This window comes from Protopterus annectens, chromosome 12.part0 (genome assembly GCF_019279795.1).
Source record: "Protopterus annectens isolate FY-2018-M chromosome 12.part0, PAN1.0, whole genome shotgun sequence".
NCBI lineage: Eukaryota > Metazoa > Chordata > Ceratodontiformes > Protopteridae > Protopterus > Protopterus annectens.
In genome coordinates, this window is record NC_056746.1 from 1,361,609,631 (window position 1) to 1,361,626,374 (window position 16,744).

At 39.6% G+C, this 16,744-nt stretch overlaps 1 protein-coding gene across 1 annotated transcript in view; it reads left to right on the top strand.

Moving 5' to 3' along the window:
* LAMA5 (laminin subunit alpha 5) overlaps nucleotides 1-16,744 on the top strand; it is a 1,615,491-nt gene that overhangs the window by 980,052 nt on the left and 618,695 nt on the right. The window contains exon 35 of the mRNA XM_044090412.1: nucleotides 5,071-5,275. Within this exon, the coding sequence (XP_043946347.1) occupies nucleotides 5,071-5,275 (205 nt within the window). The remainder of the gene's footprint in view (nucleotides 1-5,070; nucleotides 5,276-16,744) is intronic.

Here is a 16,744-nt window from a genome sequence, read left to right on the forward strand (position 1 = left end):
CCTTGTGGAACACAGCTCTAATGTACCAAGTTCACCTGCAAGCACAATTCCTGCCAGGAAAGAAAAATACTCTGGCAGACGACCTAAGCAGAAATATCATGGACCTTCACGAATGGAAATTTAATCCACAAATCTTCAGCATGAGAACACAAAAATGGGGATGCCCAGACATAGATCTTTTTGCCTCCCCACTGAATTACCAACTACAAAAATTCTGCACAATGACTTATCACAAACAAGCATGGAAAGTGGATGCTCTTCTGTTCAGCTGGAAAAACCTAAAAGTCTATGCCTTCCCACCACTGCCTCTCCTTTCAAAGGTACTCCTAAAAGCCAGACAAGAAAAACCACAGATGATCCTGATTGCTCCAGACTGGCCACACCAGCACTGGTACCCAATCTTAAGGAACTTGGCTCAGGGCCCACCATGGATTTTGCCCCAAATTCCACACCTTCTGACTCAACAAAACAATCAGATCCTGCACGGTCAGCTCAAAACCCTAAACCTGGCTGCATGGCAGATACTTTAGTCAAACAGGCAACACCTCTATCTAAAGCTGTTATGGATGTCATTTTGGGGGCCAGGAGGCCTAGCACCAGGAAAGCTTACTCAGAAAAATGGAAGCGATTCTGCACCTGGAACCAGGCTCACAGCCTTGACCCTCTTGTTCCAAACATTCCTCAGATTTTACAATACTTAACTGAGATGCTGGACAGAGGCCTATCCTTTTCATCATTAAGATCTACGCCTCTGCCATTTCTGCACATTACAACACGGATCCTCCTTTATTCTCTCACCCCTTGCTAAAGCAGTACCTCAGAGGGGCTAAAAACATAAGACCACCCCGGAGAGCACCAACACCAACTTGGGACCTCAATTTCATTTTGGAAAAACTGACCCTACCACCTTTTGAGCCAGCCAATACAGCCAATCTAAAATTTTTATCATGGAAAACAGCTCTGCTCCTGGCAGTAACTTCAGCACGAAGAGTCTCAGAGCTACAGGCATTAATGGCAGTGGAACCTTTTATAATTTTTCATCAGGACAGGGTATCTTTAAGGACAAACCCTACCTTCATGCCAAAGGTGGTATTTAGTGTGGCTCTTAACCAAACCATCCATTTGCCAACTTTTTATCCAAACCCCCAAAATAAAGGGGAGAAACTTCTGCATTCTTTGGACATACACAGACAGCTACGCTTCTACTTGGACAAAACAAAAGCTTTCAGGAAAACTGAACAACTGTTTGTAGCATATGCTGCAGGATCTCAAGGCAAGGCTATCTCAAAGCAGACTATATCCAAATGGATAGGGCACTGTATTCGGTACTGCTACAAACAGCATGGAAAATCAGTCCCTAATAACATCCACCAGGGCAACAGCCACTTCAACAGCCTTTCTCAGAGAAGTACCTACCAAGGAAATTTTAGAGGCTGCAACTTGGAGTTCAGCGCACACCTTCACCAAGCATTATCACCTGCCTCTTTACTCTAAATCCAGAGCAGGATTTGCCACTGCAGTTCTGCAGGGCCTCATAGCCAATCCTAACTCTTTATAGACCAGCCACCCAACCTTAGCTTTGGGATTCAACCCAAGTGTGATGACTGCAGCAGTGTAACACGATGAACATAGTACAGTTTTGTACCTACCATAAATGTAGATGTTCGAGTGTTCACACTGCTGCAGTCCAGGTTACCCTCCCTCCATCCCCTCTGAACTAGATGGACTTATCTATACCTTTCTATCCTATACAACCTTTGGGGTGTATTTGCTGGTAACTGAAGGTATTGTTTTTATTTTATATGTTTATTTTTGATTAGCAATATGTACTACCTACCTACTTGGGGGCACCTGACATCTGGGGCAAGAAAAACTGAAGAAAATGGCATCAGATGCATATTATATACCCCTGGTGCACTGACGTCAGGGAAGAAGCGACAGCAACCGATGCCAGACCACGACTTTGGAACTCTGGCCGACTGCGGGCTGCCTGATGGCAGGATAACCCAAGTGTGATGACTGCAGCAGTGTGAACACTCGAACATCTACATTTATGGTAGGTAGAAAACTGTACTTTTCTGGGACTTCAAACAACCACAGGACTACACAAATCAGCTTTCTTGGGACCTTTTGATATGCTTTCTCAAAGTCCAGGAATGCCTAGTTGGACTCCTTCCTCATTTATAGCTTCTTCTCAAGTATCTGTTTCGCTGGAAACATTGAGTCAGTTGTGATGCATCCTGATTTAAATCTGAACTACTTATCTCCATTCTTACTGCTCTGTGTATTCATTTATAGTTGTGATGCATCCTTATGTGAACTACTTCTCTCCATTCTTACTGCTCTGTGTATTCGTTTATAGTTGTGATGCATCCTTATGTGAACTACTTCTCTCCATTCTTACTGCTCTGTGTATTCGTTTATAGTTGTGATGCATCCTTATCTGAACTACTTGTCTCCATTCTTACTGCTCTGTGTATTCATTTATAGTTGTGATGCATCCTTATGTGAACTACGTATCTCCATTCTTACTGCTCTGTGTATTAATTTATAGTTGTGATGCATCCTTATGTGAACTACGTATCTCCATTCTTACTGCTCTGTGTATTCATTTATCAGTCACCTTCTCCAGAACGTTCATGCAATGTGACAGAGTTTGATGCCTCTGTACCACCCATAGTTGTGGATGTCCCCTTTGTTCTTGTACACTGGCACTAGTATGCTTATTCTCCAGTCATCTGTGATATGGCTTTCCCTCCACACTGCTATGAGTACCCTCAGAAACCATTTCTCCCCTTCTCACCCAGCATCTTTATCACATCTGCTGTGATCTCATCTAAGCCTGCTGCTTTCCCTGACTTCATTTTCCTTAGTGCTGCTCTTACTTCTTCTATGGTGGGCTCCATAAAAGGCTGTGTCTGTGGCAGTACAGCTTCTGTGGGGTTTTCTAAATACCGAAGCTGCTGGAAGTATTCATTCCATCTGCCTTTGATGTCCCATGGATGGTGAGCAGGTTGTTTCTGGCATCCCTTATGAAGGGTGTCTGACTATCTTCTTTATCTTTCTGTCTTTGCCTTGCAACCTGGTATAGTTTCTTTGTGCCCCTTACTGAGTCACTTCCCAGAAGCTGGTACAGTGCGTCCGATGCCCTATTCTTTGCTATTGCAACTTTTTTCTTAGCTTCTTTGCTAGCCAACCAGTAGTCCTTCCTAGCCTGGTCAGTCTTTTCTATCTCCCATTTCTTCCTGCACTCCTTCTTTCTTTTGATGACTTCCTGGACTTTTGCATTGCACCACCAGTTGTCCTTATGTACCTTATTTCCATACCTGGCTCGGCTGCATATCTGTTCTGTAGCCCTTAAACATGCTGTTTTGAGGAGCTGACATTCTTTTTCTTCAACTCCACCTATTTCCTCCTCTTCTTGAGGTGTTAGAGCCCTGGGTAATTTCCTGAACTGTTGTGCTTCCTCTCCAGTCAGCTCAGCCTAGTCTTATCTGACCTTAGAGCCTTCTCTGATTACTGCTTACAGCTGTTTGTAGCAACTAGTGTTTTATGGTGCAGGCTGACTGTTTCACTGGAGACGACTTTGCAATCACTGATTCTACCCTACTGCCCTTTTCTTACAAGGAGGAAGTCTACCAGAGTTGCATGTTGGCCACTCTTGTATGTCATCTTTCTTTCTGAACCATTTGTTGGCTACCATCAAGCCATTTGCCATTCAGAAGTCTAGAATGGATTTTCCTCCTTTATTCCTGTTGCCCCACCCATGTGGACGCAGGCAGTCCTCATGGCCTGTTCTGTCTGTCCCGATACATACATTCAGGTCACTCATTATCAACACCAATTCATGCTGTCCTGCATTGTCTAATAGGTCCTGCAACTGCTATCTGAATGCACTCTTTTCTTCACTACCACAACCCTGCTGAGGGGCGTAGGCTGAGATTATGAATACTGCACCATCCTTACACTCTGTCACTAATTCCAATAACATCCCTCACTGTCTTCTGAAGCTACTCCCTCATCACAGTTCATACACCATTTCTAGCCTCTTCCTGAGTAGTAAACTCTGGATCCCAAGCTAAGTGGCTTTGCTGCACTGCCCTTCCATCTTGGTTCTTGCATGTCCAGCCTCCTCCTTACCATCATGTCATCCACTTCCAAGCTCCATTCTGCCAGTGAACCAACACTGATTATAGTAGTTCTTAGTTCACGTTTTGAAGGTGGGCTTACACTCTGAGTCTGTGGTCTAACATGCTGTTTTAGTGTCCATATGACTGATGAGTTATGAGGTTGCATGCCAGTGCAATGTCTGACTTAAGTATGCCAAAATAAAAGTAGTTGTCCGAACAGGAAGAAGCAGTCCTCTCAGCCTCAGATAATCTGTGTGCAGGCTTATATTATTAATTTAATCGGGTATGTTATCAAAAAGTGCCTGACTTTATGAGAAATTCAGTAAGTCTGTGAGTAACAAGGTTAAATCTAAGGGCCTAAATCATAACAGATGAGAGGTACAAGGTTAAATCTAAGGTATTAAATCATAACAGATGAGAGGTACAAGGTTAAATCTAAGGTACTAAATCATAACATATGAGAGGTACAAGGTTAAATCTAAGGTACTAAATCATAACAGATGAGAGGTACAAGGTTAAATCTAAGGGCCTAAATCATAACAGATGAGAGGTACAAGGTTAAATCTAAGGGCCTAAATCATAACAGACGAGAGGTACAAGGTTAAATCTAAGGTACTAAATCATAACAGACGAGAGGTACAAGGTTAAATCTAAGGTACTAAATCATAACAGATGAGAGGTACAAGGTTAAATCTAAGGTATTAAATCATAACAGATGAGAGGTACAAGGTTAAATCTAAGGTATTAAATCATAACATATGAGAGGTACAAGGTTAAATCTAAGGTACTAAATCATAACATATGAGAGGTACAAGGTTAAATCTAAGGTACTAAATCATACAGATGAGAGGTACAAGGTTAAATCTAAGGTATTAAATCATAACAGATGAGAGGTACGGGGAGATGTAATTCCACTTTCCTTTTTTTTTCTTCTTCCCAGCATGTGAGTGTGGCACTCGGTTGTGTGATGAAATAACAGGTGACTGCATCTGTCCCCCACTCACTGTCCAACCTGAGTGCACCATCTGTCAGCCTCAGACTTTTGGATGTCACCCCCTGGTTGGATGTGAAGAATGTAACTGCTCCAATGTTGGGGTTCAAGACCTGACAGATCCTGGCTGTGATACTGAGAGTGGACAATGCAGGTAAGACTTTCAGATGTACCTAGAATGTTTTGTTTTATAAATGCAGATGGGCTTTTTCAGGTCTTCCTTTGTGAAGGGTGAGTTCAATTTGTCTGAGGGAGTATAGACGTGGTGACCAATTAATATTCTACTTGCAGACATTTTGCCTAGGGCAGGCAGAGCTTCCTAATTCTCCAGACCAAACACATCCCAGAATGTCTCCACTGATGAGTATTGTAAAACTAGTGTAAAGAAACTCAATTATTTGAGAATCTTTAATATGAGTACTGATTACAATTGATATGTCAGTGCAACTGGTCACATAAGAATTTATGCTGCCACTTATTCTAAACTGCCATCACAAATGCTGCCTTCATCTTTGGCTGCAATCAGATCCTTTCTCAATTTAGATATCAAACAGTATTCCATTAAAAAATATAATAGTTAGGGGGACGGAGCCTAAATGGCCAACTGGTAACAGCTTTTTTCTTGAGCTCCACATCAGCTACCAAGAACAGGAAAATTATTATTTAAAATTCTATTATCAGATCCTTAAAAGTTGTACAATCTGTTTGAGAACCTATAATCTACTAGATTTTCAAGTTTGGAGCTTTTTCTTAAAAAATTTCATGTCAGAATTAATGATTATACAACTGGGCAGAGATGAGCAACTCAAAATCTTCACACGTTGATTCCACACTAAGGAAATAAATCCAGTCTATATCTACTACTCTCCAGGAATTATCTTTAAAAATGGACAGATTTACTGACAACCTTGAAACTTTAAAGATGAACTGTCAACTACAAACTGATGTTCTAAAGGAAATCCTCCAGCAGCAACAATCCAAAATTCTGAACATTGAGACTTCACTGAGTAATATAGATAAAAGACTTAAGGAAGATGAATTCCACTGTGAGACCATTCTGCAACAAAACACTTGGCTGATAAATAAACAGACGATGTCAGAAACTGAGGGAGGAGAACAAATATTAGAACCTTTGGTCTCCCTGAAAAAACAGAAGGAGAAGATATTATTTCCTTCCTAAATTCCTGGCTGCCTGAATTTTTGGACTTAAAGGTTTGTCATACGGGATCGAGAGAGCACATAGAGCTATAGGGAAACCTATCCCTCCTTCCCCTAATGCTTCTCCAAGATCCATAGTTGTGAAGTTCCTATCCTTCTTAAATAAAGAACTCGACTAAAAACAGCTTGGAGGAAAAGTCCCTCGTCTTTCAAAGGAAACCAAATCTTCTTCTTCTTCTTTCGGCTTTTCCCGGTTAGGGGTTGCCACAGCGGATCACCTGTCCGCTCATGATTGGCAGTAGAGTTTTACAGTGTCGAGTTGCCAGCCCAGTGCCCAACCTTCCACAGAAGGCACACACACACACGCACTCACACAAAGTTAGATAATGATTACTCCACAAGAGTCCTGGAAATGAGGAAAAGGTGTTGGCCATTAGTAAGGCTATTAAAGCAGCTATCCAGCCAAAATCAAAATCTACCATCAAAACGAGATGAGATCTTTAAACAATGTCAAAGAAGCTGTTTTTTTTTCATCCAAAACAGCATCATTACAATCCCTGAAGCCATGGACTGGTCACCATCTACAACCCTTAAAAGATCACCCGAGAAAAATAACTGGATGGACGTAAGAAAGAAAAACATGAAGACTGGAGTTCAAATACTGCACTTCCTAATTCTCTCAAAGATCAAGCTAAGTCATAAAATGTTTATGGAAACCTAAAGAAGTACGTATTACTACCTTACTTGGCTTGTGTAACTCTTCATTTATTTAGCCAGTGAAACTTGCAATCTAAAATTAATATTACTATATTCTTATTAGATACAACTGCTAGTGATACCTAGGATGTATAGTTAGTTGGATCCTGCACACACATGTTTATATTCTTATTAGATACAACTGCTAGTGTAACCTAGGATGTATAGTTAGTTGGATCCTGCACACACGTTTATATTCATATTAGATACAACTGCTAGTGTAACCTAGGATGTATAGTTAGTTGGATCCTACACACACATATATGTTTATATTCTTATTAGATACAACTGCTAGTGTTACCTAGGATGTATAGTTAGTTGGATCCTACACACACACATGTTTATATTCTTATTAGATGCAACTGCAAGTGTTACCTAGGATGTATAGTTAGTTGGATCCTACACACACGTTTATATTCTTATCAGATACAACTGCTAATATTACCAAGGATGTATAGTTTTCTGGATCCTACACACATATGTTTATATTGTTATTAGATACAACTGCTAGTGTTACCTAGGATGTATAGTTAGTTGGATCCTGCACACATATGTTTATATTCTTATTAGATACAGCTGCTAGTGTTACCTAGGATGTATAGTTAGTTGGATCCTACACACATATGTTTATATTCTTATTAGATACAACTGCTAGTGTTACCTAGGATGTATAGTTAGTTGGATCCTGCACACTTATATGTTTATATTCTTATTAGATACAGCTGCTAGCGTTACCTAGGATGTATGGTTGGATCCTACACACACGTTTATATTCTTATTAGGTATAACTGCTAGTGTTACCTAGGATGTATAGTTAGTTGGATCCTGGGGAGGGAAATGAGAAAAAAATAAAAAAGGGGAAGGATTAATTTACTGTCTGTTTAATCAGAAACCAGAAATAGACAATGTCAGAACTTGATTTTATGTATATATTGTAAAGAGCACTTGTTTTTTCAAGTTTTCTGTCAGTATATGATTTAAAGTATGATATAATTTATTTTCCCTGATTTTGTTTCCAGCTTAGCGTTTTAACATTCTAAACTGTCATTTGTTTAAGTTTGATTTAAGTATTTTTTTCTCTGTTTTTTTTTGCTCCGACTGCCTTTTCCCACCTAAAAAGTGAATTTCTAACTGATCTGTGCTTTAAAACGTTTAAATTGCATTTGCCTTCTACTTTTTACAGTTTTTGCACTTGTTTTATATCAATTTAAGTCGTTTTTGTATTGTATAACTGTTGTAGGCTACACACTAAAGTGCACTAGCCTGTTTATAGCATTTACAGTGTTTTCTGTGTGTTTTTCTGCTGTTTTCTGAAAAAAACAAAACAAATATTCTCTTTTCCTGCCTTTGCTGAACTAGATTAGTCCAGATTTCAGGTTTTGCTGAATTCTAGACTGTGGTATAGTTTCGTGTGTTGCCCATATCCTTACTTGGATAGGAGGAAGCTTCTCTGTTCACCAGTGAGAGTGGGGAGCTTTGAGCAGCCTATCTGTCCCTGGAGGAGTGGTCTCAGCCCTGAAATTAGTAGCTTATTGGCCGCTCTGGGTCAATTCCTATCTCTTTGTTTCCCTACTTTAGAACCCACATTTGTGCGGTTTTGCATGATTTTGCGCATAGCGCAGCGCCGCTTAAACGGGTTTAAACTATTCCCAGCTCCACAAAGTCTGCTCTTCACTTTTTCCCTTAGAACTGTTCTAAATCTCAAAGTAAGCACTCTATTTTCATTCTAAAGCCCTGCAGTTGCTCGTATAAGTAATCTTATAAGTAAGCACTAATAAACTAAAGCACTATACCCTCTTATACTCCCTTTAAGTACTTGGCTCCCTATTGGTCCTTTTTGATCAGTCAAAAAGTAGTTTCTTATACTATTCTGGCATGTCCAAAAGTCAGTTTCGAGTTTACTCTCCAGTTCAGCTGGTGAATCTGGGAATCTTGAGGCAATGTTACAACTGCCTTATGTACACAGACCACCCTCTCCTCCTCCCAACAAGCTCAAATATATGTGAGAGCTGCAACTATATAGCCAAACTGGAGGCTGAGCTCTCTCAACCCAATACTGGCGCAGTCAGTCAGGAGGAGAAGGTAACCACACACACCACAAATCCAGTCTCACATAGACCTATCGCAACAGAAAACCAAACACATAAACACACAAAAACATACTCGGAGGCTCTAAATAAAAATCTGCCCAAGCAGCAGAGACCTCCAAAGCAGACATCCAAGCAACCACTACCCCACAACAATATCCACGTATCACATAGTTTACAAAGTCAGTGTGCCACACAGTCGCAGCCCTTAAGGCTAAACAACACACCTATTACACTTGTAATAGGTGACTCTATTGTCAGACACACTGATGTCCCACTCACCAGGCTGAATAAGGAGAAGGTCACTGTAAGCTGCCTGTCGGGTGCCAGGATCCACCACATAACACAAGAACTCAGGTCACTCCAAAGCAAGTACAAATATGACTCCGTCATTGTCCATGCTGGTGTGAATGACCTGAGACGTACCTCCCTGGACTACATGAAAAGAGACATAGAGGAGCTCTCTGATCATGTAGCCCAGGCCGGTATGACCCTGACCTTGAGTAACATCTTACCCTCACCAAGAATGATGCCACAGTATAAAGACAAAATGATCAATTTTAACAATTGGCTAAAGTATTGGTGTCATTCAAAGGGGATCCAGTGTCTGTCAGCCTGGGATGACATGCTCGACAAGCCACATTGCTTCACTAGGGATGGCTTGCACCTGTCACCCCTGGGCTTTCAAATACTGGCTAAGGCTCTTGCCACCCCCATAGTGCCTTTTTTAGGCAAGGCTCAAAAGAAAAACCCACCTCCATAGACAACACAAAGAAAAAGAAACTAAGGGTAATGCTGCTCAACGCCAGAAGTCTAAACCTCAAGATGCACGCACTCGAGGCTCTCCTCAGTATGGAAAATATTGATATCTGTGCAGTAACAGAAACCTGGTTCAAGGCTCCCGAGAGCACCCCAGCACTACCAGGTTATACCTCATACCATGCTTTTCGGCCCCAAAACTCGGACCGAACCACAAAAGGAGGGGGAGTATCCATATTCATCAAAGATACCCACACCTCCAGGTTAGTGGCACTGCATGAAGCATCGGAGACCATCCATGTGCAAGTAACAGTGGGCAGAACTGCCTTTCAGTTTGTAGCCTGCTACAGAACACCCTCCCAAACTCAGGAACCCCACTCGGCTTTCCTGAGAACACTGGAGAATATGAAGGTCTCTCCAAACACCATTATATTGGGTGACTTCAACTACCCAAACATAGACTGGGAGCACTACTCAAGCCCCAACACCCTCGCCCAATGGTTCCTAGAATTTATAAACTCAAATGCTATGGAACAACTGGTCACCACTCCCACAAGAGGAGAAAACATATTGGACCTGATCATCACCAACATGGGAACTCTATTCCATACCAGAGGTATACCCCTCATTGGTAAGATTGGTAAGATCTGACCATAAATTAATCTCACTGGACATCCATATCCCGTCCCCACCCCCAGCCAAGGAAACCATGGTGAAGAACTTCTCAAAAGCAAACTTCACACTTCTCAAAACTGAGGTGGAATCCTTCAAAGCCCCCGGGCCAGTGGAAAATACATCCCAAACTGCAGAATCCTTTACAAACGCTTTCTGTGGACACCTACAGGAATGCATGGATCGTGCTATCCCAAATAAAACCAAGACCCATTCCTCCAAAGGCAGGAGACCTGTCTGCTGGACCCCAGCCATAAATAAGCTATACAACAGAAGGAGGAAGCTACTACATGATAGAGCAAAATCCCAAAAAGGGAAGGCATCTCTGATCAGTACTAGCAAGAAACTACGATCCCTCATAAAATCATCTAAGGCCAGCTTCGAAAGAAAAATTGCACAAGATGCTAAAGATAATTACAAGGCCTTATTTAGTTATGTCAGGAACCTGGGTGGCAACTCCCAGATATGCTCTGAGTTAGTTCAAAATGACAAAAAATACACTGAACCCACAGACATTGCCAACATCCTGGCAGACAGGTTCAGTGCAAACTTCTCTCCCCCTTCCCCCCCCAAAAGAGCAAATGTCTGTCCCAACAGAGTGTAGCCTCCCTGACATCACAGATGCACAGGTGAGAGCTGCCCTCTCCAAAGCAAAAAACACAGCATCAATGGGACCGGACGGTGTCCTGGGCTGCGTCTTACACGAACTCCAAGAAGAACTGAACCCTCACATAAAGTCACTGTTCAGTCCCAGCCTTACTACAGGATAGGTACCCAAGGAATGGCGTACAGCAACAGTGGTCCCACTCCACAAAGGTGGTGCCACAACGGACCCCGGAAACTATTGCCCTATAAGCCTGACTAGCCTGGTCTGCAAAGCTATGGAGCGTATCATCATGAAACTCATAAACAAAGAGAATGGGAACCTCCAAACACTGGATCCTAGCCAATTCGGCTTTGTTAAGGGCAGATCTTGCCTCTTGAACCTGGTCGACTTCTTTGAAACAGTCACCAAGGCCATAGATGAAGGGAAGATAGTCCACACAGCCTACCTGGACCTCGCAAAAGCCTTCGACACAATACCCACTCGGGCATCATAAATAAGCTCACCAGCTTAAATATCAACCCCTATGTCACAAGATGGGTTGCAAACTGGCTCAGGGATAGTACCCACATGGTCAGAATTGCAGGTGCCATGTCAGACTCTAAGCCAGTTACAAGTGGCATCCCACAGGGCTCAGTCCTGGGACCTCTCTTGTTCGGTATATATTTCTCTGAGGTACAGGCCAACATGGGAGGACTATGGCTGACCAAGTTTGCAGATGACTGCAAACTGGGTGCCATAATTGACTCGCCAACTGACACAAGCATCCTCCAAAAGGGTCTCACAGAGATGGATAACTGGTACCAGAGCCATGGCTTAAAGCTAAATGCCAAAAAGTGCATAGTCATCCCCTTTGGGAAAAACAAAGTGCCCACAAATTACCACATAGGTGGTAATCCATTAAGTACGGAAGAAGTAATTAGGAATCTGGGGACCCAAGTAGATAGCAATCTCTCCTTTGACAATCACGTTGCCAAAGTGGTTAGAAAGACCTTCTATATAGCCCACCTTATCACGAAAGGGTTCACATCTAGATCAAGAGAGGTCATTGTGCCCCTCTACTCATCACTCATCAGGCCCATAATTAAATACAATGCCCCATTTGGGATGTACCTTACCCGACACCTGCAGCAACTGGAAAGACCCCAAAAGTACCTCACCAAGAGGATCAAGGGACTCGCAGATGCCCTACGCAGTTAGGCTAAAGAAACTCCAGCTCTACTCAGTTGCTTACCACCTACTCAGAGGCGATCTGTGCCTGACGTATAAAGCCATGTCCAACCCAGAATTAATGGACGTGCTCCACCTCAGGAAATCCAAATCCCTTAGAGCTACACGCTCCAGGGACTTAAACCTCAGCACAGAAATAAATAGGACATGCTGGAGGGACAGATTCATATCCCAGAGGCTCCCCTCACTCTGGAACAAAATCCCAATCCATGTTAGGCAGAGTCCCTCAATGACCCTCTTCAAGAGAAATCTTGACAAGTGGATGGGAGAGCGTAGGTTTACCCCTGGGATCTCTTCTGTGTCCCTACCAGACAGAGGCAGAGTAAACTAACCTCAAAAGGGCTATCTTCTGTGACCTACTATACAGAGGCACAGTCAACTATTCTAAAAGGGTGGCGAAAGCCGAACACACTCTGGCTAGACTTATAAATGCCCTAGGGCAGATAGCCTAGTATCAACCTATGAACCTATGAAACAGTAATCTCGAGTGCTACTTTGAATTGAAGAGCAGTTTCTTTTTTTGTGCATCCAAGTGCGCTCGGGGTTGTCTGGAAACTGAACTTCGTATAGTATTGAGAAGCTTGTCTGGGTACTGTATTAGAACTCCATGGTCAGCTATGCATGTGACGCTGACGTGTGACTGAGATCTCCGTTGCTTCAGCAGCTTGAATGTTGTCTGGAATATAAAGTACACAAGACATTTGATTAAATATTAATACTTAGTAGAAATACCAATTTGTTCTAAATAAAAATAAAATCCACTAGTAACTGATCTCTAATAGTAACCAATACGGGATTATCTAAATTACGATGACATCATCGTTGCATTTCAAATCCCATCGAGTGTTTGGGAAATTAGCAGATCAAAAAATAAATAAATTGACTTTCCATAACATGATACTAACAGTACTACCCTGGTTGGCACACAAGCATCTGAATACAATTAAACAAAAGTATTCTATAAATAGTAGGAAGGAAAGAGAAAAAGAACTTTCTGTTGAACAGCTGACCGATTACAATTGTCGCTGCTTATAAACACTGATCACTAATGGCAAATATAGTTTAGAAATAAGCAAATACTTCATAATTACCTTTATGGATTTCTGTAAAGGTTGCATTCACTCAAATAGGTTTCTTGTAAAGTGCTATTCTTTTTGAGTAGCATGACATCAGTAAGGAAAAATTATAGCACACTGTATCGCTAGCTTTTACATGTTCTTAATTGAAGAAATAAACTGGTGGCAAATTATTAGAATATAACATAAATATTCAGTTACAACTGGCTCTAAATACATCTAAACTGTTCCTGTTAAAGTTTACCCAGTGAGTTAAATGTTAAGTACCGCCATAGGGAGGGTATAAAACCACTTCCTAGTGCCATCATTTCACATTTGGGCTCAGGTTCTTTCATATTTGATTTGGGATGTCTCCTCCATCTGGTGTGGCTTTGCTGTATCTTACAGTGTTGTTATTGGGGAGATGTACAATATAGCTGTTATAAAGACTGGCTCAAGTAACACACATACCCAAGTTATTAATAATTTTACTATTTTACCACACTTAGTGCTGTTACAAATAATTGGCACCCTTCAGTTTGGAATATAAATTAGTTAAGCTAATTTCAAAATGTTAAGAGTTCTAGAAGATTACCAATGTCAAAATGACACCTTGTTCTCATAGACAATAGTTGTAAAAAAGAGTGGTGGATAGATATTTAGCTAGATGAGTGGTTTCTAGAACTCTCTGAATATTTATTGAAGCTGGAGTTAAATGAAAATAAGTCTGACTTATTATTTACACACAACAAAGTTCGCAATAATAGACTCTAATATACTCATCAGTACCTGAGATGTGTTATAAGAGATTGACTGTTAACACAGCAATAAATAATTGAACAGCACATTAAGACGAGTTTTCCTTTAATTCCATTCCCAAACTTTTTTCAAATACACTGATAACACTGCCTTTCTTTGTTATTGACAAAATTAATACAGAGAATGCAAATCAACATATATGTATGTAATGATATGTAGATATATGTGTGTGCTTGTGCGTATAGGGGTACATATGAATATGTACACACACACACACACACACACATATATATATATATATATATATATATATATATATATGTATGTGTGTGTGTGTACTTATAAAAGACAGTTCGATGATGAGAATAAAAGTTTATAAATAGACAGTAATATCGTAATTGGATCACTAAGTCTGACCTTGGCAAAAGACTGAAGGTCTAATATGTAGTAACGGAGATTTATTTTGTAGGGCTTAAATGTTCAACTTAATGCTTTAGAAATATAATGACAAATGCTAAAAAGGAAGTTGAAGGGAAATAGAAGGAGGGAATACATAAAGGGGAAAGGAATTAATATATATATATATATATATATATGTATATATATATATATATATATATATATATATGTGTGTATATATAAACTCTAGACAGTAGTGAAACTTGCTGCAATAGAAGATGTGATATTTAAACTTTATAGAAGTACAGATTTCTCTGTGCCTACCCAGATATATACCTATACATAATTTGTTAAAAAGTAAATTGATGTTTATTAATTAATGTTGAGTCTGTCCATGGTTATCTGAACTTATTGAGTTTGAGATTGATAGGAATTACTTGAGCAGTTTCTCCTGCTTTAGTAATTAATTACATATACTATCTTTTACTATAAATACTTAAGTGCTTTTCTTTAAGTTACTGGAATTATTTATGTAGTCAGATGCTCTTTGAGCCCATTAATAGATAATTCTACTTTTACATAATCATTATCAAAATGTTATTTCTGTGATTCCATAGCTATTCATATAGAAGTGAAGATATATATATTTCAATTGAACAAAGGTTTATTAATGAAATTTAGTTGCACTGCTTATAATCAAACTGTATTTTACACTAATATATTGTTGTTCTCTCATACCAATTAATATACTGACTTTCATATAACATGCTCTGGAGCCTTAAGTTGGGCAAACTTGTTTCATAATTTTGGAAGTGATGGTTAATCTTACTGGATAGTTTTATGTCAGATTAGGAATGTTCTACGTCCCATGTCAGTTAATGGATTTACTGTTTATCAAAAGTTTAGTTTAAAATGTTTTTTTCTTTTTTTAGGCCTCAGACTGTTGCTAAATTGTATTTTATATTAGGAATCAGCACCTTGTCATCAAAATATAATATTTCCAAGAAGGGTACGCAAGTTTTAAATATGATTGTTTGCTATCACATTTTACTAACACTCTAAACCTTTAAACAAAAAAATGGACTTGACTTTTCTTTCCTTAAAACACTAATGGCTTAAATAGTCCAGGGAAAAGACTCAACCTATTAAAATACTTGAAATTAAATAAAGCACAAGTAATATTTTTGCAAGAAACCCACTTCAAAATAAATGATAGCTTTAGCTGGAACCCAAATGAATACCTTAAGATTATCCAACTCCTCATACACTAAAAAAAAAACAGAGGTGTTCTAACATTATGGAAGAAAAGCATTATCTCCCCTCAAATCTTATATAATTCTGAAGATAAGGAAGGACTCTGACAATAATAAAATTTAGAAACAGAATTTAAACACTGGTCAATGCCTATTGGTTCCCGGAAATTGGGGTAACAACAATAAAAAACACTTAGAACTCATCACTAACAATTCTAAGGGTAGCCTAATTTTAGGGGGTGATTTCAACTGTTTACTAAATGACTCAGAAACTACTAATAAGAAACCTTTTTGTATTACTCCTATAGGGAAAACTCTCAAAAAATGGGAAGATAACTTAGAGCTATATGATTTATTTCATCTCAGAAATCATAATTCATTAGAATTTTCCCACTGTGATTTTAGATGCAGGACTCAAGCCAGAACTGATAATTTTTTTATATCCCAAGACCTAAAAACAAAAATATCACACTTTACAATAGTCCCATGTCCTATGTCTTATCACAATGCACTTATTTTTAATCTTCAAACAGATTTTAAAAAAACTCTCTCTCACTAAAAGAATACCAGCTTATATTACTAAACTGAAACAGTTCAAACCATGGCTTGATACAGAGATAGAATTTTTCTTAGATACAAATCTAACCAGTGAAGTAAATGTAGTAATTCTTTGGGATTCGTTGAAAGCTTATCTATATGGCAAAATTATTGCATGGTTTAATAATAAAATGAAGGAATGGGAGTCTGAATTATCTAATATGCAAAAACAAATTGTATTATTTAATAAAGATAATACTAAAATAATTTCACACAAGAAAAAGGAAATTGAATCCTTAAACAAGAAATATAATGACATTTTAACTCATAAAACCAACTTGGCCCTAGAAAAAT